The sequence below is a fragment of the Oncorhynchus tshawytscha genome, unplaced genomic scaffold (genome assembly GCF_018296145.1).
Source record: "Oncorhynchus tshawytscha isolate Ot180627B unplaced genomic scaffold, Otsh_v2.0 Un_contig_1928_pilon_pilon, whole genome shotgun sequence".
In the NCBI taxonomy this organism is placed as follows: domain Eukaryota; kingdom Metazoa; phylum Chordata; class Actinopteri; order Salmoniformes; family Salmonidae; genus Oncorhynchus; species Oncorhynchus tshawytscha.
Genome location: NW_024609554.1, coordinates 1 through 26,689, shown reverse-complemented (window position 1 = coordinate 26,689; position 26,689 = coordinate 1). Strand labels below are relative to the sequence as shown.

Genomic DNA, 26,689 nt, shown 5'->3' with positions numbered 1-26,689 from the left:
GTCCTCCCATTCACCTCTAAACGTATCCCAGTTCGTGCTCCAATCCCCGCTGAGCTTCATAACGGCGGGAGGGGGAATGTTCGCTGCCATGTCTAACCGGTGCTAACAACAATGAAGCTAACTAGCAAACTCACTCTAGCTAAGGCCTATTCCGGGCGAAATTTTACACAAATAAGCATTTGTTTGTAAACCAGAGCAGGTGACTCTAATTTGCGGAAAGCATGGTTAATTATCCTACTCTGACATCATGTTTGAACGTTAAATGACGAGACAGAGGCATTGATGCGAGTAACCAGTCTTGTTCAGTACATGACAACACATCCGGGTATCTCAAGCACCCCGGTAAAACACAAGAGTTGCAGTAATGAACATTTACCAACAGATGGCATCACTGTGCCATCTTCCACCCATAACAGAGGCGTGCCTAAACGGTCACTTTTCCAACAGTGTGTTGAAGTGGCTGACAGCGAGCAGACTAGTAGCATGCCCCGTTAATGAGGCAGCTGGAGTTGTATAGTATTTCTCCGACCCAGACAAAAAGATGATAGTGAAGTTTATCTGTGCGGTTGTTACCCGGTCGCTATTCCTCCTCATCTCTCTGATAGGAGTATGGAGGGTGGTCTGGGTTAAGAATAATGCTCTTTATTGGTTCTTGACGATCCTTTATCTTCCGCTGGTGGTCGAGATGATTTTAACCCTGAAGAGAAAAAAATTACAGGATTATAAATGGTAAATCTAAATAACATTGAACTGTGAAATTACAGGATTGTAAATGGTAAATCTGAATAACATAGAACTGTGAAATTACTTTTTCTTAAAGTTTAGTAGCCTTGACTGTTTGTTTTTAATACCTTTTCATGTTATCTTTCTGTGTCTCCAGGTTTTCTCCTGCCATCTTCCTGTTCCTCATCAGTATCATTCCATCTCTATGGATTCTAGAGTTACATCATCAACAGAACAAAGCTACTGATTCCAGGGTAAGGACTTTGATCTTCTGTTTTATTTAGGATTTTTAATAATTTATTCCTTCACTTTAGTTGTACATTTATTTGTAACTTGCATAATGAGCGGAAATCATATACTGTACTCTGTGTAAATAATGCTGAATGGAATCATATACTGTACTCTGTGTAAATAATTCTGAATGGAATCATATACTGTACTCTGTGTAAATAATGCTGAATGGAATCATATACTGTACTCTGTGTAAATGATGGTGAATGTAATCATATACTGTACTCTGTGTAAATGATGGTGAATGTAACCATATACTGTGTGTAAATGATGGTGAATGTAACCATATACTGTGTGTAAATGATGGTGAATATAACCATATACTGTGTGTAAATGATGGTGAATGTAACCATATACTGTGTGTAAATGATGGTGAATGTAACCATATACTGTGTGTAAATGATGGTGAATGTAACCATATACTGTGTGTAAATGATGGTGAATGTAACCATATACTGTGTGTAAATGATGGTGAATGTAACCATATACTGTGTGTAAATGATGGTGAATGTAACCATATACTGTGTGTAAATGATGGTGAATGTAACCATATACTGTGTGTAAATGATGCTGTTTCTTTTCTATTGTCCATACTGTAGGCTAGAACACAGTATCGTATCAATTTAACTCATGTACTGTATGTCTGTTCATCCTCAGTGTGACAAACTGGATTCATCTGAAAACATAAAGAGCCTGTTAAACATGTGGAGAGGGAATTCCACCAATGGCAGCGAGACGTTACTCCAGGTGGGCAGAAGCCACAGTGTTTCCTGTGTCCTGCAGGTTTTTCCTACAGGCCTGTCGAGACAGAGGCTGTCTTTAACACCAGTTTGTTTGGTAATGCTGCTGGTGCACCTCAAAGACTTTATTGTGAGCTTGGACTTTTTATAACTAAAATAGATCTACAGAAGTTGTTTTTTAACGAAACAACCCTTAATAAAAACTATTACAAGCTTAGTCACACAGGACTTTTATTCATGCGGCAGACTCTGCTGCTGGCTGTAGTACCCTCCCCTGGCCTGAACTGGGCTCTCCCTTAACCTCTTAGAAAACATTCATTCATGTTTTTAAGGAGATTTTGAGATACTGATCTTTAATAATAACAACACTGGTTGGAGTTACCTAGCCATTAATAACCTCTAATCAGTTATACTAACCACTATGTGTCTCTCTGGTTGGAGTTACCTAGCCATTAATAACCTCTAATCAGTTATACTAACCACTATGTGTCTCTCTGGTTGGAGTTACCTAGCCATTAATAACCTCTAATCAGTTATACTAAACACTATGTGTCTCTCTGCTTGGCCCAACAGGGTTCAGTATCTCTGTTGTCGTCAGTGTGCGCTAACGACTGGATCCTGGCCCTGCACCAGACCCTGTTGATCCTGCTGGTCATAGGGAAGTGGCTGCTCCCTGTTGCAGGAGGGGTGACCAGGGATGAACTGTCTCAGCTCCTCCTCCTCTTTGTAGGCACTGCCGCTGACATCCTGGAGTTCACCTCAGAGACACTGTTGGATGTCAAGTGAGTCCCTAAACCCTGACCTCTAACCCCTAACCCTTAACCCCTAACCATAACCTGACATCCTGGAGTTCACCTCAGAGACACTCCCTGACCTCTAACCCCTAACCCTAACCTCAGAGATACTGTCTAATGTCAAGTCAGTACCTTAACCCCGACCCCTAACCCTTAACCTCAGAGATACTGTCTGATGTAGATATTTTAAGTCAGTAGACATTATATGTAGCCTGGGTGCCAGTCTGTTTCTGCACTCTTGGCATGACAATTCCATAAGGAACAGAAACGGACTGGACCCAGGCTATAGTACCATGACAATTCCAATAGGAACAGAAACAGACTGGACCCAGGCTACAGTACCATGACAATTCCATTAGGAACAGAAACAGACTGGACCCAGGCTACAGTACCATGACAATTCCATTCAGAACTGGACCCAGGCTACAGTACCATGACAATTCCATTAGGAACAGAAACAGACTGGACCCAGGCTACAGTACCATGACAATTCCATTAGGAACAGAAACAGACTGGACCCAGGCTACAGTACCATGACAATTCCATTAGGAACAGAAACAGACTGGGCTACCCAGACAATTCCATTAGCTAAACAGTGGACCCAGGCTGTACCATTCCATAGGAACAGAAACAGACTGGACCCAGGCTACAGTACCATGACAATTCCATTAGGAACAGAAACAGACTGGACCCAGGCTACAGTACCATGACAATTCCATAGGAACAGAAACAGACTGGACCCAGGCTACATGTACCATGACAATTCCATTAGGAACAGAAACAGACTGGACCCAGGCTACAGTACCATGACAATTCCATTAGGAACAGAAACAGACTGGACCCAGGCTACAGTACCATGACAATTCCATTAGGAACAGAAACAGACTGGACCCAGGCTACAGACAATTCCATATAGGAACCATGAACAGAAACAGACTGGACCCAGGCTACAGTACCATGACAATTCCATTAGGAACAGAAACAGACTGGACCCAGGCTACAGTACCATGACAATTCCATTGGACCCAGGCTACAGTACCATGACAATTCCATTAGGAACGAAACAGACTGGACCCAGGCTACAGTACAGACTGGAAACCTGGACAGGCTACAGTACCATGACAATTCCATTAGGAACAGAAACAGACTGGACCCAGGCTAAACAGACTGGAACAGAAACAGACTGGAGGCTACAGTACCATGACAATTCCATTAGGAACAGAAACAGACTGGACCCAGGCTAAGTACAGACAATTCCATTAGAACAGAAACAGACTGGACCCAGGCTACAGTACCATGACAATTCCATGGAACAGAAACAGACTGGACCCAGGCTACAGTACCATGACAATTCCATAAGGAACAGAAACAGACTAGGCTAACAGAAACAGACTGGACCCAGGCTACAGTACCATGACAATTCCATTAGGAACAGAAACAGACTGGACCCAGGCTACAGTACCATGACAATTCCATAGGAACAGAAACAGACTGGACCCAGGCTACAGTACCATGACAATTCCATAGGAACAGAAACAGACTGGACCCAGGCTACAGTACCATGACAATTCCATTAGGAACAGAAACAGACTGGACCCAGGCTACAGTACCATGACAATTCCATATAGGAACAGAAACAGACTGGACCCAGGCTACAGTACCATGACAATTCCATTAGGAACAGAAACAGACTGGACCCAGGCTGACCATGACAATTCCATTAGGAACAGAAACAGACTGGACCCAGGCTACAGTACCATGACAATTCCATTAGGAACAGAAACAGACTGGACCCAGGCTACAGTACCATGACAATTCCATTAGGAACAGAAACAGACTGGACCCAGGCTACAGTACCATGACAATTCCATTAGGAACAGAAACAGACTGGACCCAGGCTACAGTACCATGACAATTCCATTAGGAACAGAAACAGACTGGACCCAGGCTACAGTACCATGACAATTCCATTAGCAGAAACCCAGACTGGAACCCTGGAGGCTGGACAGTACTGACAATTCCATTAGGAACAGAAACAGACTGGAAACCCAGGCTACAGTACCATGACAATTCCATTAGGAACAGAAACAGACTGGACCCAGGCTACAGTACCATGACAATTCCATTAGGAACAGAAACAGACTGGACCCAGGCTACAGTACCATGACAATTCCATTAGGAACAGAAACAGACTGGACCCAGGCTACAGTACCATGACAATTCCATTGGACCCAGGCTACAGTACCATGACAATTCCATTAGAACAGAAACAGACTGGACCCAGGCTACAGTACCATGACAATTCCATGACAGGAACAGAAACAGACTGGACCCAGGCTACAGTACCATGAAATTCCATAAGAACAGAAACAGACTGGACCCAGGCTACAGTACCATGACAATTCCATAGGAACAGAAACAGACTGGACCCAGGCTACAGTACCATGACAATTCCATTAGGAACAGAAACAGACTGGACCCAGGCTACAGTACCAGACAATTCCATAGCAGAAACAGACTGGACCCAGGCTACAGTACCATGACAATTCCATAGGAACAGAAACAGACTGGACCCAGGCTACAGTACCATGACAATTCCATAAGGAACAGAAACAGACTGGACCCAGGCTACAGTACCATGACAATTCCATTAGGAACAGAAACAGACTGGACCCAGGCTACAGTACCATGACAATTCCATTAGGAACAGAAACAGACTGGACCCAGGCTACAGTACCATGACAATTCCATTAGGAACAGAAACAGACTGGGCTACAGTACCCAATTCCATTAGGCTAAACAGACTGGACCCAGGCTACAGTACCAACAATTCCATTAGGAACAGGAACAGAAACAGACTGGACCCAGGCTACAGTACCATGACAATTCCATTAGGAACAGAAACAGACTGGACCCAGGCTACAGTACCATGACAATTCCATTAGGAACAGAAACAGACTGGACCCAGGCTACAGTACCATGACAATTCCATTAGGAACAGAAACAGACTGGACCCAGGCTACAGTACCATGACAATTCCATTAGGAACAGAAACAGACTGGACCCAGGCTACAGTACCATGACAATTCCATTAGGAACAGAAACAGACTGGACCCAGGCTACAGTACCATGACAATTCCATTAGGAACAGAAACAGACTGGACCCAGGCTGGACAGTACCAGTGCAATTCCATAAGAACAGAAACAGACTGGAAGGCTACATACCATGTTCCATTAGGAACAGTTTCAGACTGGACCCAGGCTACAGTAATTCCATGACAACCATTAGGAACAGTGTTACAGACTGGACCATGGCTACAGTACCATGGGACAGTTCCATTGTACGTCAGGAACAGAAACAGACTGGAAACAGACTGGACCCAGGCTGTACCAGGCTATGACAATTCCATTAGGAACAGAAACAGACTGGACCCAGTACAGTATGTTCCATTTCCTCTCCAAACCTGTCAGGTACTGTGTGTTTCCATCAGAAACAGACTGGCTCTTGACAATTATGGTTGGACCCAGGTAACCATAATGTTATTGCTCTGTTATACAGGGAATTACGGTAACCATAATGTTATTGCACTGTTATACAGGGAATTACGGTAACCATAATGTTATTGCACTGTTATACAGGGAATTACGGTAACCATAATGTTACTGCTCTGTTATACAGGGAATTACGGTAACCATAATGTTATTGCTCTGTTATACAGGGAATTACAGTAACCATAATGTTATTGCTCTGTTATACAGGGAATTACAGTAACCATAATGTTATTGCTCTGTTATACAGGGAATTACAGTAACCATAATGTTATTGCTGTGTCATACAGGGAATTACGGTAACCATAATGTTATTGCTCTGTTATACAGGGAATTACAGTAACCATAATGTTATTGCTGTGTCATACAGGGAATTACGGTAACCATAATGTTATTGCTCTGTTATACAGGGAATTACAGTAACCATAATGTTATTGCTCTGTTATCAAATCAAATCAAATCAAATTTATTTATATAGCCCTTCGTACATCAGCTGATATCTCAAAGTGCTGTACAGAAACCCAGCCTAAAACCCCAAACAGCAAGCAATGCAGGTGTAGAAGCACGGTGGCTAGGAAAAACTCCCTAGAAAGGCCAAAATCTAGGAAGAAACCTAGAGAGGAACCAGGCTATGTGGGGTGGCCAGTTCTCTTCTGGCTGTGCCGGGTAGAGATTATAACAGAACATGGCCAAGATGTTCAAATGTTCATAAATGACCAGCATGGTCGAATAATAATAAGGCAGAACAGTTGAAACTGGAGCAGCAGCACAGTCAGGTGGAAGTTGAAACTGGAGCAGCAGCATGGCCAGGTGGACTGGGGACAGCAAGGAGTCATCATGTCAGGTAGTCCTGGGGCATGGTTCTAGGGCTCAGGTCAGTTGAAACTGGAACAGCAGCATGGCCAGGTGGACTGGGGACAGCAAGGAGTCATCATGTCAGGTAGTCCTGGGGCATGGTCCTAGGGCTCAGGTCCTCCGAGAGAGAGAAAGAAAGAGAGAAGGAGAGAATTAGAGAACGCACACTTAGATTCACACAGGACACCGAATAGGACAGGAGAAGTACTCCAGATATAACAAACTGACCCCAGCCCCCGACACATAAACTACTGCAGCATAAATACTGGAGGCTGAGACAGGAGGGGTCAGGAGACACTGTGGCCCCATCCGAGGACACCCCCGGACAGGGCCAAACAGGAAGGATATAACCCCACCCACTTTGCCAAAGCACAGCCCCCACACCACTAGATGGATATCTTCAACCACCAACTTACCATCCTGAGACAAGGCTGAGTGTAGCCCACAAAGATCTCCGCCACGGCACAACCCAAGGGGGGGCGCCAACCCAGACAGGATGACCACAACAGTGAATCAACCCACTCAGGTGACGCACCCCCTCCAGGGACGGCATGAGAGAGCCCCAGTAAGCCAGTGACCCAGCCCCTGTAATAGGGTTAGAGGCAGAGAATCCCAGTGGAAAGAGGGGAACCGGCCAGGCAGAGACAGCAAGGGCGGTTCGTTGCTCCAGAGCCTTTCCGTTCACCTTCCCACTCCTGGGCCAGACTACACTCAATCATATGACCCACTGAAGAGATGAGTCTTCAGTAAAGACTTAAAGGTTGAGACCGAGTTTGCGTCTCTGACATGGGTAGGCAGACCGTTCCATAAAAATGGAGCTCTATAGGAGAAAGCCCTGCCTCCAGCTGTTTGCTTAGAAATTCTAGGGACAATTAGGAGGCCTGCGTCTTGTGACCGTAGCGTACGTGTAGGTATGTACGGCAGGACCAAATCAGAGAGATAGGTAGGAGCAAGCCCATGTAATGCTTTGTAGGTTAGCAGTAAAACCTTGAAATCAGCCCTTGCTTTGACAGGAAGCCAGTGTAGAGAGGCTAGCACTGAAGTAATATGATAAAATGTTTTGGTTCTAGTCAGGATTCTAGCAGCCGTATTTAGCACTAACTGAAGTTTATTTAGTGCTTTATCCGGGTAGCCGGAAAGTAGAGCATTGCAGTAGTCTAACCTAGAAGTGACAAAAGCATGGATTAATTTTTCTGCATCATTTTTGGACAGAAAGTTTCTGATTTTTGCAATGTTGCGTAGATGGAAAAAAGCTGTCCTTGAAATGGTCTTGATATGTTCTTCAAAAGAGAGATCAGGGTCCAGAGTAACGCCGAGGTCCTTCACAGTTTTATTTGTGACAACTGTACAACCATTAAGATTAATTGTCAGATTCAACAGAAGATCTCTTTGTTTCTTGGGACCTAGAACAAGCATCTCTGTTTTGTCCGAGTTTAAAAGTAGAAAGTTTGCAGCCATCCACTTCCTTATGTCTGAAACACATGCTTCTAGCGAGGGCAATTTTGGGGCTTCTGTCACGCCCTGGTCAAAGTATTTTGTGTTTATCTTTATGTATTTGGTCAGGCCAGGGTGTGGCATGGGGTTTTTGTAATTGTGGTGTGTTTGTCTTGGGGTTTTGGTGGTGGTATTGGGATTGTAGCTTAGTGGGTTGTCTAGCAAGGTCTATGGCTGTCTGGAGTGGTTCTCAATCAGAGGCAGGTGCTTATCGTTGTCTCTGATTGGGAACCATATTTAGGCAGCCATATTCTTTGAGTTTGTCGTGGGTGATTGTCCTTAGTGTCCTATGTGTACTCGTTGTTAGTTTGCACCAGATAGGCTGTTTCGGTTTCGTTTATTGTTTTTTGTAAGTTCGTGTTTTCTTTGTTATATTAAACATGGATCGCAATCGACACGCTGCAGTTTGGTCCGACTCTCTTTCATCACCACTAGAAAACCGTTACAGAATCACCCACCACCAACGGACCAAGCGGCGTGTCAACAGGCAGGAGCAGCCGAAAAAGGAGATGCTCACCAAGGATTTCTGGTCATGGGAGGAGATCTTCGACGGGAGAGGACCCTGGGCTAAACCAGGGGAGTGTAGCCGCCCAAAGGAGCAACAGGAGAAGAGGCAACAGAGGCAGCAGCAGCAGGAGCAGCAGCAGCTACAGTGGGAGAGGTTGCACCACCTGGAGTTATGGACATGGGAGGAGGAATTGGACGGTAAAGGACCCTGGAATGAGCCTGGAGATTATTGTCGCCCCAAAGCCGAGCTGGAGGCAGCAAAAGCAGAGAGGCGGCATTATGAGGAGCTAGCACGGCAGAGCGGATGGAAGCCCGAGAGTCAGCCCCAAAAATTTCTTGGGGGGCTTACAGGGAGTATGGCTATGCCAGGTAGGAGACCTGCGCAAACTCCCTGTGCTTACCGGGGGCTGGAGAGACCGGGCAGGCACCGTGTTATGCTGTGGAGCGCACGGTGTCTCCAGTGCGGGTGCACAGCCCGGTTCGGTATATTCCAGCTCCTCGTATCGGCCGGGCTAGAGTGGGCATCGAGCCAGGTAAGGTTGGGCAGGCTCGGTGCTCAAGAGCTCCAGTGCGCCTGCACGGTCCGGTCTATCCAGTACCACCTCCACACCCCAGCCCTCCGGTAGCAGCTCCCGCACCAGGCTTCCTGTGCGTGTCCTCGATCCAGTACCACCAGTTCCAGCACCACGCACCAGGCCTTCAGTGTGCCTCGCCTGTTCAGCGCAGCCAGCGCTTTTCTCCTCTCCTGCGCTGCTGGAGTCTCCCGCCTGTTTAACGCAGCCAGAGCCTTCCTCCTCTACAGCGCTGCCGGAGCCTCCCGCCTGTTCAGCGCAGCCAGAGCCTTTCTCCTCTACAGCGCTGCCGGAGCCTCCCGCCTGTTCAGCGCAGCCAGAGCCTTCCTCCTCTACAGCGCTGCCGGAGCCTCCCGCCTGTTTAGCGCAGCCAGAGCCTTTCTCCTCTCCTGCGCTGCCGGAGTCTCACGCCTATCTAGCGCTGTTAGAGCTTTCCTCATCTCCAGCGCTGCCGGAGTCTTCCGCCTGTTTAGCGCAGCCAGAGCCTTCCTCCGACACAGCGCTGCAGGAGTCTCCCGCCTGTTCAGTGCAGCCAGAGCTGCCAGTCTGCATGAAGCAGCCAGAGCTGTCAGTCTGCATGGAGCAGTCAGAGCTGTCAGTCTGCATGGAGCAGTCAGAGCTGTCAGTCTGCATGGAGCAGTCAGAGCTGTCAGTCTGCATGGAGCAGCCAGAGCTGTCAGTCTACATGAAGCAGCCCGAGCTGCCAGTCTGCATGAAGCAGCCAGTCTACATGGAGCAGCCAGAGCTGTCAGTCTGCATGAAGCAGCCAGAGCTGTCAGTCTGCATGGAGCAGCCAGTCTGCATGGAGCAGCCAGTCTGCACGGAGCTGTCAGTCTGCACGGAGCTGTCAGTCTGCACGGAGCTGTCAGTCTGTAAGGAGCTGCCAGTCTGCAAGGAGCTGCCAGTCTGCAAGGAGCTGCCAGTCAGCACGGAGCCGCCAGAGCGGTCAGTCTGTAAGAAGCCGCCAGAGCTGTCAGCCTATATGGAGCAGCTAGTGCCGCCAGTCTGCCCAGCGCCGCCAGTGCCCCCAGTCTGCCCAGCATCGCCAGTCTGCCCAGCGCCATCAGTCTGCCCAGCATCGCCAGTCTGCCCAGCATCGCCAGTCTGCCCAGCATCGCCAGTCTGCCCAGCATCGCCAGTCTGCCCAGCACCGCCAGTCTGCCCAGCGTCGTCAGTCTGCCCAGCGTCGTCAGTCTGCCCAGCACCGCCAGTCTGCCCAGCGTCGCCAGTCTGCCCAGCGTCGCCAGTCTGCCCGGCGCCGCCAGTCTGCCCGGCGCCGCCAGTCTGCCCGGCGCCGCCGGTCTGCCCAGCATCGCCAGTCTGCCAGACTCTTCCAGATCTGCCAGTCAGCCAGACTCTTCCAGATCTGCCAGTCAACCAGACTCTTCCAGATCTGCCAGTCAACCAGACTCTTCCAGATCTGCCAGTCAACCAGACTCTTCCAGATCTGCCAGTCAACCAGACTCTTCCAGATCTGCCAGTCAACCAGACTCTTCCAGATCTGCCAGTCAACCAGACTCTTCCAGATCTGCCAGTCAGCCAGGGTCTGCCAGTCAGCCAGGATCTGCTGAAACCACCAGCCAGCCAGGAGCTGGTAGATCTATCTACCTGCCTGAGCTTCCTCTCACTCCTGAGCTTCCTCTCACTCCTGAGCTTCCTCTCACTCCTGAGCTTCCTCTCACTCCTGAGCTTCCTCTCACTCCTGAGCTTCCTCTCACTCCTGAGCTTTCTCTCACTCCTGAGCTTTCTCTCACTCCTGAGCTTTCTCTCACTCCTGAGCTTTCTCTCACTCCCGAGCTTCCCCTCAGTCCCGAGCTGCCTCGGTCCCGAGCTGTCCTTCAGTCCCGATCTGTTCCTCAGTCCAGTGGGGTTCTGGGTGAGGACTACTAGGCCATGGTCGGCGGCGAGGGTGGACTATCCAGGGACGAAGGGAGAGGGGACTAAGACATTAAAGGAGTGGGGTCCACGTCCCGCGCCGGAGCCGCCACCATGGACAGACGCCCACCCGGACCCTCCCTATTGTTTTGAGGTGCGTTCGGGAGTCCGCACCTTAGGGGGTTCTGTCACGCCCTGGTCAAAGTATTTTGTGTTTATCTTTATGTATTTGGTCAGGCCAGGGTGTGGCATGGGGTTTTTGTAATTGTGGTGTGTTTGTCTTGGGGTTTTGGTGGTGGTATTGGGATTGTAGCTTAGTGGGTTGTCTAGCAAGGTCTATGGCTGTCTGGAGTGGTTCTCAATCAGAGGCAGGTGCTTATCGTTGTCTCTGATTGGGAACCATATTTAGGCAGCCATATTCTTTGAGTTTGTCGTGGGTGATTGTCCTTAGTGTCCTATGTGTACTCGTTGTTAGTTTGCACCAGATAGGCTGTTTCGGTTTCGTTTATTGTTTTTTGTAAGTTCGTGTTTTCTTTGTTATATTAAACATGGATCGCAATCGACACGCTGCAGTTTGGTCCGACTCTCTTTCATCACCACTAGAAAACCGTTACAGCTTCACCATGTTTCATTGAAATGTACAGCTGTGTGTCATCCGCATAGCAGTGAAAGTTTACATTATGTTTTCGAATAACATCCCCAAGAGGTAAAATATATAGTGAAAACAATAGTGGTCCTAAAACGGAACCTTGAGGAACACCGAAATTTACAGTTGATTTGTCAGAGGACAAACCATTCACAGAGACAAACTGATATCTTTCCGACAGATAAGATCTAAACCAGGCCAGAACATGTCCGTGTAGACCAATTTGGGTTTCCAATCTCTCCAAAAGAATGTGGTGATCGATGGTATCAAAAGCGGCACTAAGGTCTAGGAGCACGAGGACAGATGCAGAGCCTCGGTCCGATGCCATTAAAATGTCATTTACCACCTTCACAAGTGCCGTCTCAGTGCTATGATGGGGTCTAAAACCAGACTGAAGCATTTCGTATACATTGTTTGTCTTCAGGAAGGCAGTGAGTTGCTGAGCAACAGCCTTCTCTAAAATTTTTGAGAGGAATGGAAGATTCGATATAGGCCGATAGTTTTTTATATTTTCTGGGTCAAGGTTTGGCTTTTTCAAGAGAGGCTTTATTACTGCCACTTTTAGTGAGTTTGGTACACATCCGGTGGATAGAGAGCCGTTTATTATGTTCAACATAGGAGGGCCAAGCACAGGAAGCAGCTCTTTCAGTAGTTTAGTTGGAATAGGGTCCAGTATGCAGCTTGAAGGTTTAGAGGCCATGATTATTTTCATCATTGTGTCAAGAGATATAGTACAAAACACTTGAGCGTCTCTCTTGATCCTAGGCCCTGGCAGAGTTGTGCAGACTCAGGACAACTGAGGTTTGGAGGAATACGCAGGTTTAAAGAGGAGTCCGTAATTTGCTTTCTAATAATCATAATCTTTTCCTCAAAGAAGCTCATGAATTTATCACTGCTAAAGTGAAAGTCATCCTCTCTTGGGGAATGCTGCTTTTTAGTTTGCTTTGCGACAGTATCAAAAAGGAATTTCGGATTGTTCTTATTTTCCTCAATTAAGTTAGAAAAATAGGATGATCGAGCAGCAGTAAGGGCTCTTCGGTACTGCACGGTACCGTCCTTCCAAGCTAGTCGGAAGACTTCCAGTTTGGTGTGGCGCCATTTCCGTTCCAATTTTCTGGAAACTTGCTTCAGAGCTCGGGTATTTTCTGTGTACCAGGGAGCTAGTTTCTTATGAGAATTTTGTTTTGTTTTTAGGGGTGCAACTGCATCTAGGGTATTGCGCAAGGTTAAATTGAGATCCTCAGTTAGGTGGTTAACTGATTTTTGTCCTCTGGCGTCCTTGGGTAGGCAGAGGGAGTCTGGAAGGGCATCAAGGAATCTTTGTGTTGTCTGTGAATTTATAGCACAACTTTTGATGTTCCTTGGTTGGGGTCTGAGCAGATTATTTGTTGCAATTGCAAACGTAATAAAATGGTGGTCCGATAGTCCAGGATTATGAGGAAAAACATTAAGATCCACCACATTTATTCCATGGGACAAAACTAGGTCCAGCGTATGACTGTGACAGTGAGTGGGTCCAGAGACATGTTGGACAAAACCCACTGAGTCGTTATACAGGGAATTATGGTAACCATAATGTTATTGCTCTGTTATACAGGGAATTATGGTAACCATAATGTTATTGCTGTGTCATACAGGGAATTACGGTAACCATAATGTTATTGCTCTGTTATACAGGGAATTACGGTAACCATAATGTTATTGCTCTGTTATACAGGGAATTACGGTAACCATAATGTTATTGCTCTGTTATACAGGGAATTAGAGTAACCATAATGTTATTGCTCTGTTATACAGGGAATTACGGTAACCATAATGTTATTGCTCTGTTATACAGGGAATTACGGTAACCATAATGTTATTGCTCTGTTATACAGGGAATTACGGTAACCAAAATGTTATTGCTCTGTTCTACAGGGAATTACGGTAACCATAATGTTATTGCTCTGTTATACAGGGAATTACAGTAACCATAATGTTATTGTACTGTTATACAGGGAATTATGGTAACCATAATGTTATTGCTGTGTCATACAGGGAATTACGGTAACCATAATGTTATTGCTCTGTTATACAGGGAATTACGGTAACCATAATGTTATTGCTCTGTTATACAGGGAATTACAGTAACCATAATGTTATTGTACTGTTATACAGGGAATTATGGTAACCATAATGTTATTGCTGTGTCATACAGGGAATTACGGTAACCATAATGTTATTGCTCTGTTATACAGGGAATTACGGTAACCATAATGTTATTGCTCTGTTATACAGGGAATTACGGTAACCATAATGTTATTGCTCTGTTCTACAGGGAATTATCCAAATCAAATCAAATCAAATGTATTTATATAGCCCTTCGTACATCAGCTGATATCTCAAAGTGCTGTACAGAAACCCAGCCTAAAACCCCAAACAGCAAGCAATGCAGGTGTAGAAGCACGGTGGCTAGGAAAACTCCCTAGAAAGGCCAAAACCTAGGAAGAAACCTAGAGAGGAACCAGGCTATGTGGGGTGGCCAGTCCTCTTCTGGCTGTGCCGGGTAGAGATTATAACAGAAAATGGCCAAGATGTTCAAATGTTCATAAATGACCAGCATGGTCCAATAATAATAAGGCAGAACAGTTGAAACTGGAGCAGCAGCACGGCCAGGTGGACTGGGGACAGCAAGGAGTCATCATGTCAGGTAGTCCTGAGGCATGGTCCTAGATGGTCCACATGCTTCTAGCGAGGGCAATTTTGGGGCTTCACCATGTTTATGGTGAATTATGGTAACCATAATGTTATTGCTCTGTTATACAGGTGATTACAGTAACCATGATGTTATTTTTTTGAACATGTTTATTTCACCTTTATTTAACCAGGTAGTTGAGAACAAGTTCTCATTTGCAACTGCAACCTGGCCAAGATAAAGCAAAGCAGTTCGACACAAACAACAACACAGAGTTACACATGGAATAAACAAACATACAGTCAATAATACAGTACACAAATCTATATACAGCATGTGCAAATGAGGTAAGATTAGAGAGGTAAGGCAATAAATAGGCCATGGTGGCGAAGTAATTACAATATAGCAATTAAACACTGGAATGGTAGGATGTGCAGAAGATGAATGTGCAAGTAGAGATAATGGGGTGAAAAGGAGAAAGATAAATAAATAAATACAGAATGGGGATGAGGTAGATTGGATGGGCTATTTACAGATGAGCTACGTACAGGTGCAGGGAACTGTGAGCTGCTCTGACAGCTGGCGCTTAAAGTTAGTGAGGCAGGTAAGAGTCTCCAGCTTCAGAGGTTTTTGCAGTTCGTTCCAGTCATTGGCAGCAGAGAACTGGAAGGAGAGGCGGCCAAAGAAAGAATTGGCTTTGGGAGTGACCAGTGAGATATACCTGCTGGAGCACGTGCTATGGGTGGGTGCTGCTATGGTGACCAGTGAGCTGAGATAAGGCGGGGTTTTAGCTAGCAGAGACTTGTAGATGACCTGGAGCCAGTGGGTTTGGCGATGAGTATGTAGTGAGGGCCAGCCAACGAGAGCATACAGGTCGCAGTGGTGGGTAGTATATGGGGCTTTGGTGACAAAACGGATGGCACTGTGATAGACTGCATCCAATTTGTTGAGTAGAGTATTGGAGGCTATTTTGTAAATGAGTCGAAAGCCTTGGCCAGGTCGATGAATACGGCTGCACAGTAATGTCTCTTATCGATGGCGGTTATGATGTCGTTTAGGACCTTGAGCTTGGCTGAGGTGCACCCATGACCAGCTCTGAAACCAGATTGCATAGTGGAGAAGGTACAGTGAGATTCGAAATGGTCAGTAATCTGTTTGTTAACTTGGCTTTCAAAGACCTTAGAAAGGCAGGGTAGAATAGATATAGGTCAGTAGCAGTTTGTGTCTAGAGTGTCTCCCCCTTTTGAAGAGGAGGATGACCACGGAGGTTTTCCAATCTTTGGGAATCTCAGACGATACGAAAGAGAGGTTGAACAGGATAGTAATAGGGGTTGCAACAATTTCGGTAGATAATGTTAGAAAGAGGGGGTCCAGATTGTCTAGCCCGGCTGATTTGTAGGGGTCCAGATTTTGCAGCTCTTTCAGAACATCAGCTATCTGGATTTGGGTGAAGGAGAAATGGGGTGTGTGGAGGGTGCCGGGCAGTTGACCAGGGTAGGGGTAGCCAGGGGGAAAGCATGGCCAGCCGTAGAAAAATGGTTATTGAAATTCTCAATTATTGTGGATTTATCGGTGGTAACAGTGTTTCCTAGCCTCAGTGCAGTGGGCAGCTAGGAAGAGGTGCTCTTATTCTCCAGAACTTTTTGAGTTTGTGCTACAGAATACAAATTTCTGCTTGCTCTGTTATACAGGGATTTATGGTAACCATAATGTTATTGTACTGTTATACAGGGAATTATGGTAATGACAATATTTTCCACCAGAATTTCTTGGGACCCCACTGCAAATATATTTATATTTATTTTATTCAGTCAGTATGTATGTATGTGGCGATATTTAGACGCAGATTCTGGATTTCAATGTCACTAACTTATCCCACATGACCAGCTGACCAATGTCTCTTCTCTCCCCAGTGTCTACCTCCAGACCTGATGAATATTCAGAGGGGGACCAGGGTGTGTCTCTGCTGGCCAGACTAAGGACAGATATCTGGAGCATGGTGGAGAGCCTCTTCGTCCAGGACGGACCCTTCCTGGTGGTCCGCCTCACCCTCATCCTCTACTTCCACGTCATACACCAGATGCTCATCTTCTTCGCCATCAAGAACTTCCTGGTGGTCATTCTGAACTTCTACCGTCTGTTTGCCATCTATTGCGACTACAAGGCTTCAGGTTGATCTGGGGTTATTGTCACAACTTCCTCCGAAGTCGGTCCCTCTCCTTGTTCGGGCGACGTTCGGCGGTCGACGTCACCGGTCTTCTAGCCATCGCCGATCCACCTTTCATTTTCCATTTGTTTTTTGTCTTGTCTTTCCACACACCTGGTTCCAATTCCATTCATTACATGTTGTTTATTTAACCCCATGTCCTTGTCCGGAATTATGTTTGTAAGTGCTTGTGCACGTTATGCCGGTGTGCGACGGGTTTTTGTACCATTTATTGATTGTTCTGTTTTCCGGTGGTTTTTATGATTAAACTGCGCCGTTGGAAACACTGTTTTTGCTCTCCTGCGAACTGATAAATATCTCTGGGTTAGGGTGGTAGAGGGCTGACAGCAGAGGTGTCTGTCTGAACTGATAAATATCTGTGGGTTAGGGTGGTAGAGGGCTGACAGCAGAGGTGTCTGTCTGAACTGATAAATATCTCTGGGTTAGGGTGGTAGAGGGCTGACAGCAAAGGTGTCTGTCTGAACTGATTAATATCTGTGGGTTAGGTGGATAGAGGGCTGACAGCAGAGGTGTCTGTCTGAACTGATAAATATCTGTGGGTTAGGGTGGTAGAGGGCTGACAGCAGAGGTGTCTGTCTGAACTGATAAATATCTGTGGGTTAGGGTGGTAGAGGGCTGACAGCAGAGGTGTCTGTCTGAACTGATAAATATCTCTGGGTTAGGGTGGTAGAGGGCTGACAGCAGAGGTGTCTGTCTGAACTGATACATATCTCTGGGTTAGGGTGGTAGAGGGCTGACAGCAGAGGTGTCTGTCTGAACTGATAAATATCTGTGGGTTAGGGTGGTAGAGGGCTGACAGCAGAGGTGTCTGTCTGAACTGATAAATATCTCTGGGTTAGGGTGGTAGAGGGCTGACAGCAAAGGTGTCTGTCTGAACTGATTAATATCTGTGGGTTAGGGTGATAGAGGGCTGACAACAGAGGTGTCTGTCTGGATTTTTAACAGTCCTTTACCGGCCTGGACTCTTTTAGGCCCGAGGTACAGGACATTTCTGGAGGAACCAGAACTCATTGTGTTATATTGTTATGTGTGTGTGATCATTTGTTGGTAATACAACCCACGCAAAATAATATTGTTTTTGAAGTTCTTTCCAATGTTTTAAGGGTTTATGAAAAGTTTATTTCCATCCTGACTTTTACATATAAGTCCTTTTGTATTGGTGTAGACTTGACGGACCAGATGGGACTCATTCCCTCCCAAACCAAAAGGAGAAACCAATGTTTTCTCTGGTAGGCACAACCTACCTGGCACCCCTATAAACAATAACCTCAAGTCAAAACCCTTACAGTGCAGTAATATCTAACAATTTCACAACATATACACACAAATCTAAGTAAAGGATTGGAATATAGAAATATATGGATGAGTAATGTCAGAGCGGCATAGACTAAGAGTGTGTAGATGAGTAATGCAAGATATGTAAACATTATTAAAGTGACTAGTGATCCATTTATTAAATTGCCCAATGATTTCGAGTCTGTGTAGGCAGCAGCCTCTCCGTGCTAGTGATGGCTGTTCAACAGTCTGATGGCCTTGAGATAGGTGTTTTTCAGTCTCTCGGTCCCTGCTTTGATGCACCTGTACTGACCTCGCCTTCTGGTTGATAGCGGGGTGAACAGGCAGTGGCTCGGGTGGTTGTTGTCCTTGATATTTTTGTCCTTCCTGTGACATCTGGTGGTGTAGGTGTCCTGGAGGGCAGGTAGTTTGTCCCGGTGATGCGTTGTGCAGACCTCACTACACTCTGGAGAGCCCTACGGTTGTGGGAGGTGCAGTTTCTGTACCAAGCGGTGATACAGCCCGACAGGATGCTCTCAATTGTGTATCTGTAAAAGTTTCTGAGGGTTTTAGGTGCTAAGCTGTTGCACCTTCACCACACTGTGTGGGTGGAACATTTCATTTTGTCAGTGATGTGATGCCTAGGAACTTGAAGCTTTCCACCTTCTCCACTGCGGTCCTGTAGATGTGGATAGGGGGCTCCCTGCTGTTTCCACAATCATCTCCTTTGTTTTGTTGACGTTGAGTGAAAGGTTATTTTCCTGGCACCACACTCCCAGAGCCCTCACCTCCTCCCTGTAGGCTGTCTCGTCCCCTGTGGGGCCCCAGTGTTGAGGTTCAGTGAAGTGGAGGTGTTGTTACCTACCTTCACCACCTAGGGGTGGCCCGTCAGGAAGTCCAGGACCCAATTGCACAGGGCGGGGCTCAGACCCAGTGCCTCGAGTTTAATGATGAGCTTGGAGTGTACTGTGGTGTTGAATGCTGACCTATAGTCAATGAACAGCATTGTTAAGAGGTATTCCTCTTGTCCAGATGGGATAAGGCAGAGTGATGGCGATTGCATCGTCTGTGGATCTATTGGGGTGGTAAGCAAATGATTTGTACAGCCTGTGTGGGGAATGTCAGTGAATGGTTTTAATCAGTAGTCAGTATAGCTAGATAATAGCAACGCTCATAACAGAAGAATGTAATTCCATGTCGTTTTATTATGCTGCATCTTTATTTTATTCAACAGTTTAATGTATGGCCAAGCGTTGCCTTAGCAGTTCAATCAAGTACTGTACAAATATTTTATCTTTCATTTACAATCTGTAGAAACTATGAGAATAGAACGTTTCAGAACTTGTGTGAAACATCACAGTACAGTGGAAAAACAATATGACAAATATAAACGAAATGGATGTTGTTCAGAAATAGATGGGAGGGGTTGAGGGGAGCTGAAGGGTGGGACTGGATGGTGGTCAGAGATAGATGGGAGGGTTGAGGGGAGCTGAAGGGGGGACTGGATGGTGGTCAGAGATAGATGGGAGGGGTTGAGGGAGCTGAAGGGGGTGATTATATATGGGTGGTTATAACATTTTGGAATATACAGTGCATTCAGAAAATATTCAGACCCCTTGACTTTTTCCACCTTTTGTTACGTTACAGCCCGTTTTCCTCATCAATCTACACACAATACCCCTAATGACAAAGCAAAAACAGAAATACCTTAATTATATAAGTATTCAGACCCTTTGCTATGAGACTTGAAATTGATCTCAGGTGCATTCTGTTTCCATTGATCATCCTTGAGATGTTTCTACAACTTGATTAGAGTGAACCTGTGGTAAATGAAATTGATTGGACATGATTTGGAAAGGCACACACCTGTTTATATAAGGTCCCACAGTTGACAGTTCAAGTCAGAGCAAAAACCAAGCCATGAGGTCGAAGGAATTGTCCGTAGAGCTCTGAGAAAGGATTGTGTCGAGGCACAGATCTGGGGAAGGGGATACCAAAACATTTCTGCAGTATTAGGGGGTCTGAATACTTTTGGAATGCACTGTATAATGTCTCTAACTCTGTCCTCAGTTATGGGAGCTATAATGTCTCTCTAACTCTGTGGTCTGTTATGGGAGCTATAATGTCTCTCTAACTCTGTGGTCTGTTATGGGAGCTATAATGTCTCTAACTCTGTGGTCTGTTATGGGAGCTATAATGTCTCTCTAACTCTGGTCTGTTATGGGAGCTATAATGTCTCTGTAACTCTGGTCTGTTATGGGAGCTATAATGTCTCTGTAACTCTGGTCTGTTATGGGAGCTATAATGTCTCTGTAACTCTGGTCTGTTATGGGAGCTATAATGTCTCTGTAACTCTGGTCTGTTATGGGAGCTATAATGTCTCTCAAACTCTGGTCTGTTATGGGAGCTATAATGTCTCTGTAACTCTGGTCTGTTATGGGAGCTATAATGTCTCTGTAACTCTGGTCTGTTATGGGAGCTATAATGTCTCTGTAACTCTGGTCTGTTATGGGAGCTATAATGTCTCTCTAACTCTGGTCTGTTATGGGAGCTATAATGTCTCTGTAACTCTGGTCTGTTATGGGAGCTATAATGTCTCTCTAACTCTGTGGTCAGTTATGGGAGCTATAATGTCTCTAACTCTGGTCTGTTATGGGAGCTATAATGTCTCTGTAACTCTGTGGTCAGTTATGGGAGCTATAATGTCTCTAACTCTGGTCTGTTATGGGAGCTATAATGTCTCTAACTCTGGTCTGTTATGGGAGCTATAATGTCTCTGTAACTCTGGTCTGTTATGGGAGCTATAATGTCTCTAAATCTGGTCTGTTATGGGAGCTATAATGTCTCTAACTCTGGTCTGTTATGGGAGCTATAATGTCTCTCTAACTCTGGTCTGTTATGGAGCTATAATGTCTCTGTAACTCTGTGGTCAGTTATGGGAGCTATAATGTCTCTGTAACTCTGGTCTGTTATGGGAGCTATAATGTCTCTGTAACTCTGGTCTGTTATGGGAGCTATAATGTCTCTGTAACTCTGGTCTGTTATGGGAGCTATAATGTCTCTAAATCTGGTCTGTTATGGGAGCTATAATGTCTCTGTAACTCTGTGGTCTGTTATGGGAGCTATAATGTCTCTAACTCTGGTCTGTTATGGGAGCTATAATGTCTCTCTAACTCTGGTCTGTTATGGGAGCTATAATGTCTCTCTAACTCTGGTCAGTTATGGGAGCTATAATGTCTCTAACTCTGGTCAGTTATGGGAGCTATAATGTCTCTGTAACTCTGGTCTGTTATGGGAGCTATAATGTCTCTGTAACTCTGGTCTGTTATGGGAGCTATAATGTCTCTGTAACTCTGGTCAGTTATGGGAGCTATAATGTTATGGTCTGTTATGGGAGCTATAATGTCTCTGTAACTCTGGTCTGTTATGGGAGCTATAATGTCTCTCTAACTCTGTGGTCAGTTATGGGAGCTATAATGTCTCTAACTCTGGTCTGTTATGGGAGCTATAATGTCTCTGTAACTCTGTGGTCAGTTATGGGAGCTATAATGTCTCTAACTCTGGTCTGTTATGGGAGCTATAATGTCTCTAACTCTGGTCTGTTATGGGAGCTATAATGTCTCTGTAACTCTGGTCTGTTATGGGAGCTATAATGGGAAGTGGGACTGAACAAATCACCAGACTTCAAAGCCTTGTTTATAACAAGATGTTAACAGCTGATTGGCTTCAGTTGAAGTCGTTTACTCTTCACTTCCTGAATAATTAGCTGGGTTGAAGTCATTCTACACAATCCTATATTAAGTTCTGTTTATGTGAAATGGGTTTTTATTTGATGTGGAGTTGATAGTTACCTGCAATCTGACATTAATGTAGCCTTTCTTCTGTAAATAAAGCATTGGTGAATTCCATGACAAATCTGCTTATCAGAATGTCTGTTGGGAAATCAAGATGGTCATATATCAAACGGAAATAAAATTCCATTCTGATCTCTCATGTACACTTTGTCTTCAAAACATTGGGAACACCTGCTCTTTCCATGACAGACTGACCAGGTGAATCCAGGTGAACGCTATGATCCCTTATTGATGTCACATGTTAAATCTACTCCAATCAGGAGGAGACAGGTTATATAAGGAGTTTTAAGCCTTGAGACAATTGAGACACGGATACACAGAGGGTGAATGGGCAAGACAACAGATGTAAGTGCCTTTGAACGGGATGTGGTAGTAGGTGCCAGACGCACCAGTTTGAGTCAAGAGCAGCAATGCTGCTGTTTTTCCTGTGTGGATCAAGAATGGTCAACCACCCAAAAGATATCCAGCCAACTTGATACAACTGTGGGAAGCATTGAGTCAACATGGGCCAGCATCCCTGTGGAACGCTTTTATCAACTTCTAGAGTCCATGCCCGATGATGACTTGAGGCTGTTCTGAGGGCAAAAACGGGGTGCAATTCCATATTGGGAATCTTAGGTTCCTAATGTTTTGTCCACTCAGTGTAGATGTGGGACAGAATCATTATACTGTTTAAGGAAAAGTAATGATATCATCTGTCCTCCAGGAGGACGTATTGGGTCACTAAACAACAATAGTAATAACATCATCTGTCCTCCAGGAGGAGGTATTGGGTCACTAAACAACAATAGTAATAACATCATCTGTCCTCCAGGAGGAGGTATTGGGTCACTAAACAACAATAGTAATGACATCATCTGTCCTCCAGGAGGAGGTATTGGGTCACTAAACAACAATAGTAATGACATCATCTGTCATCCAGGAGGAGGTATGGGTCACTAAATAACAATAGCAATGACATCATCTGTCCTCCAGGAGGAGGTATGGGTCACTAAACAACAAGGCCACATGAGTTAAGTTACAGTTATAATAGTCATTCTACAGAGTACATAAATATTTTGTGTCTGAATACAGAATCAAACAGTACAGTAGACTGTTACATCATACAGTAGACTGTTACATCATACAGTACAGTAGACTGTTACATCATACAGTAGACTGCTACATCATACAGTAGACTGTTACATCATACAGTACAGTAGACTGTTACATCATACAGTAGACTGTTACATCATACAGTACAGTAGACTTACATCATACAGTAGACTGCTACATCATACAGTACAGTAGACTGCTACATCATACAGTACAGTAGACTGTTACATCATACAGTAGACTTTTACATCATACAGTACAGTAGACTGTTACATCATACAGTACAGTAGACTGTTACATCATACAGTAGACTGTTACATCATACAGTACAGTAGACTTACATCATACAGTAGACTGCTACATCATACAGTACAGTAGACTGCTACATCATACAGTACAGTAGACTGTTACATCATACAGTAGACTTTTACATCGTACAGTAGACTGCTACATCATACAGTAGACTGCTACATCATACAGTAGATTGTTACATCATACAGTAGACTGTTACATCATACATTACAGTATACTGTCACATCGTACAGTACAGTAGACTGCTACATCATACAGTAGACTGTTACATCATACAGTACAGTAGACTGATACATCATACAGTAGACTGCTACAGTATAGATTACAGTATACTGCTACAGCATACAGTACAGTAGACTGTTACATCATACAGTACAGTAGACTGCTACATCATACAGTAGACTGCTACATCATAGAGTAGACTGTTACATCATACAGTACAGTAGACTGCTACATCATACAGTAGACTGCTACATCATAGATTACAGTATACTGCTACAGCATACAGTACAGTAGACTGATACATCATACAGTACAGTAGACTGATACATCATACAGTACAGTAGACTGTTACATCATACAGTAGACTGTTACATCATGCAGTAGACTGCTACATCATAGATTACAGTATACTGCTACAGCATACAGTACAGTAGACTGATACATCATACAGTACAGGAGACTGATACATCATACAGTACAGTAGACTGCTACATCATACAGTAGACTGCTACATCATAGATTACAGTATACTGCTACAGCATACAGTACAGTAGACTGATACATCATACAGTACAGTAGACTGATACATCATACAGTACAGTAGACTGTTACATCATACAGTAGACTGTTACATCATGCAGTAGACTGCTACATCATACAGTACAGTAGACTGCTACATCATACAGTACAGTAGACTGTTACATCATACAGTAGACTGTTACATCATACAGTAGAATGCTACATCATACAGTACAGTAGACTGCTACATCATACAGTAGACTGATACATCATACAGTACAGTAGACTGCTACATCATACAGTAGACTGCTACATCATACAGTACAGTAGACTGTTACATCATGCAGTAGACTGCTACATCATAGATTACAGTATACTGCTACAGCATACAGTACAGTAGACTGATACATCATACAGTACAGGAGACTGATACATCATACAGTACAGTAGACTGCTACATCATACAGTAGACTGCTACATCATAGATTACAGTATACTGCTACAGCATACAGTACAGTAGACTGATACATCATACAGTACAGTAGACTGATACATCATACAGTACAGTAGACTGTTACATCATACAGTAGACTGTTACATCATGCAGTAGACTGCTACATCATACAGTACAGTAGACTGCTACATCATACAGTACAGTAGACTGTTACATCATACAGTAGACTGTTACATCATACAGTAGAATGCTACATCATACAGTACAGTAGACTGCTACATCATACAGTAGACTGATACATCATACAGTACAGTAGACTGCTACATCATACAGTAGACTGCTACATCATACAGTACAGTAGACTGTTACATCATGCAGTAGACTGCTACATCATACAGTACAGTAGACTGTTACATCATGCAGTAGCCTGCTACATCATACAGTACAGTAGAATGCTACATCATACAGTACAGTAGACTGTTACATCATACAGTACAGTAGACTGCTACATAATACAGTAGATTTTTACATCATACAGTAGACTGCTACATCATACAGTAGACTGTTACATCATACAGTAGACTGTTACATCATACAGTACAGTAGACTTACATCATCCAGTACTGTAGACTGCTACATCATACAGTACAGTAGACTGTTACATTATACAGTACAGTAGACTGTTATATCATACAGTACAGTAGACTGCTACATCATACAGTAGACTGCTACATCATACAGTAGACTGCAACATAATACAGTAGATTTTTACATCATACAGTAGACTGCTACATCATACAGTAGACTGTCACATCATACAGTAGACTGTTACATCATACAGTACAGTAGACTTACATCATCCAGTACTGTAGACTGCTACATCATACAGTACAGTAGACTGTTACATCATACAGTACAGTAGACTGTTACATCATACAGTACAGTAGACTGCTACATCATACAGTAAACTGATACATCATACAGTAGACTGTTACATCATACAGTACAGTAGACTGCTACATCATAGATTACAGTATACTGCTACATCATACAGTACAGTAGACTGTTATATCATACAGTACAGTAGACTGCTACATAATAAGGAAAACTTTTACATCATACAGTATACTGTTACATCATACAGTACAGTAGACTTACATCATACAGTACAGTAGACTTACATCATACAGTAGACTGTTACATCATACAGTAGACTGTTACATCATACAGTACAGTAGACTTACATCATACAGTATTGTAGACTGCTACATCATACAGTACAGTAGACTGTTACATCATACAGTACAGTAGACTGCTACATCATACAGTAGACTGCTACATCATACAGTACAGTACACTGTTACATCATACAGTACAGTAGAATGTCACATCATACATTACAGTAGACTGCTACTTCATACAGTACAGTAGACTGTTATATCATACACTAGACTGCTACATCATACAGTAGACTGTTACATCATACAGTCATATCTTGACTTCCGGCGCCGACAGAGATGGCCGCCTCGCTTCGCGTTCCTAGGAAACTATGCAGTTTTTTGTCTAGTAGGTCCAGTAGATCCAGCTATATAACACTGTCTAGTAGATCCAGCTATATAACACTGTCTAGTAGATCCAGCTATATAACACTGTCTAGTAGATCCAGCTAAAACACACTGTCTAGTAGATCCAGCTACATCACACTGTCTAGTAGATCCAGCTATATAACACTGTCTAGTAGGTCCAGTAGATCCAGCTATATAACACTGTCTAGTAGATCCAGCTATAATACACGGTCTAGTAGATCCAGCTATATTACACTGTCTAGTAGATCCAGTAGGTCCAGCTATATAATACTGTCTAGTAGAGCCAGCTATATAACACGGTCTAGTTGATCCAGTAGATCCAGCTATATAACACTGTCTGGTAGGTCCAGTAGATCCAGCTATATAACCCTGTCTAGTAGATCCAGCTATATCACACTGTCTAGTAGATCCAGCTATATCACACT

At 44.4% G+C, this 26,689-nt stretch overlaps 1 protein-coding gene across 1 annotated transcript; it reads left to right on the top strand.

Annotated features, from left to right (window-relative positions):
* Positions 1–289: 289 nt before the first annotated feature.
* LOC121845135 (transmembrane protein 26-like) lies at positions 290–17,215 on the top strand. The gene is made up of 8 exons (XM_042315880.1): positions 290–729; positions 881–977; positions 1,672–1,761; positions 2,328–2,536; positions 9,079–9,098; positions 10,341–10,375; positions 12,590–12,630; positions 16,647–17,215. Exons 1-8 carry the CDS (start codon positions 542–544, stop codon positions 16,894–16,896), a joined length of 930 nt encoding a protein of 309 aa, XP_042171814.1. The 5' UTR covers positions 290–541; the 3' UTR covers positions 16,897–17,215.
* The last annotated feature ends 9,474 nt before the right edge of the window (positions 17,216–26,689 follow it).

Bases quoted from the DNA above. Each gene is read 5' to 3' on its own strand.
- LOC121845135 (XM_042315880.1), top strand. From the start codon at position 542: ATGATAGTGAAGTTTATCTGTGCGGTTGTTACCCGGTCGCTATTCCTC. The intron at 2,537-9,078 runs GTGAGTCCCTAA...AGGCAGCAGCAG, and splicing joins GAGACACTGTTGGATGTCAA to CAGGAGCAGCAGCAGCTACA. The intron at 12,631-16,646 runs GTGGATAGAGAG...GTCTACCTCCAG, and splicing joins GTGAGTTTGGTACACATCCG to ACCTGATGAATATTCAGAGG.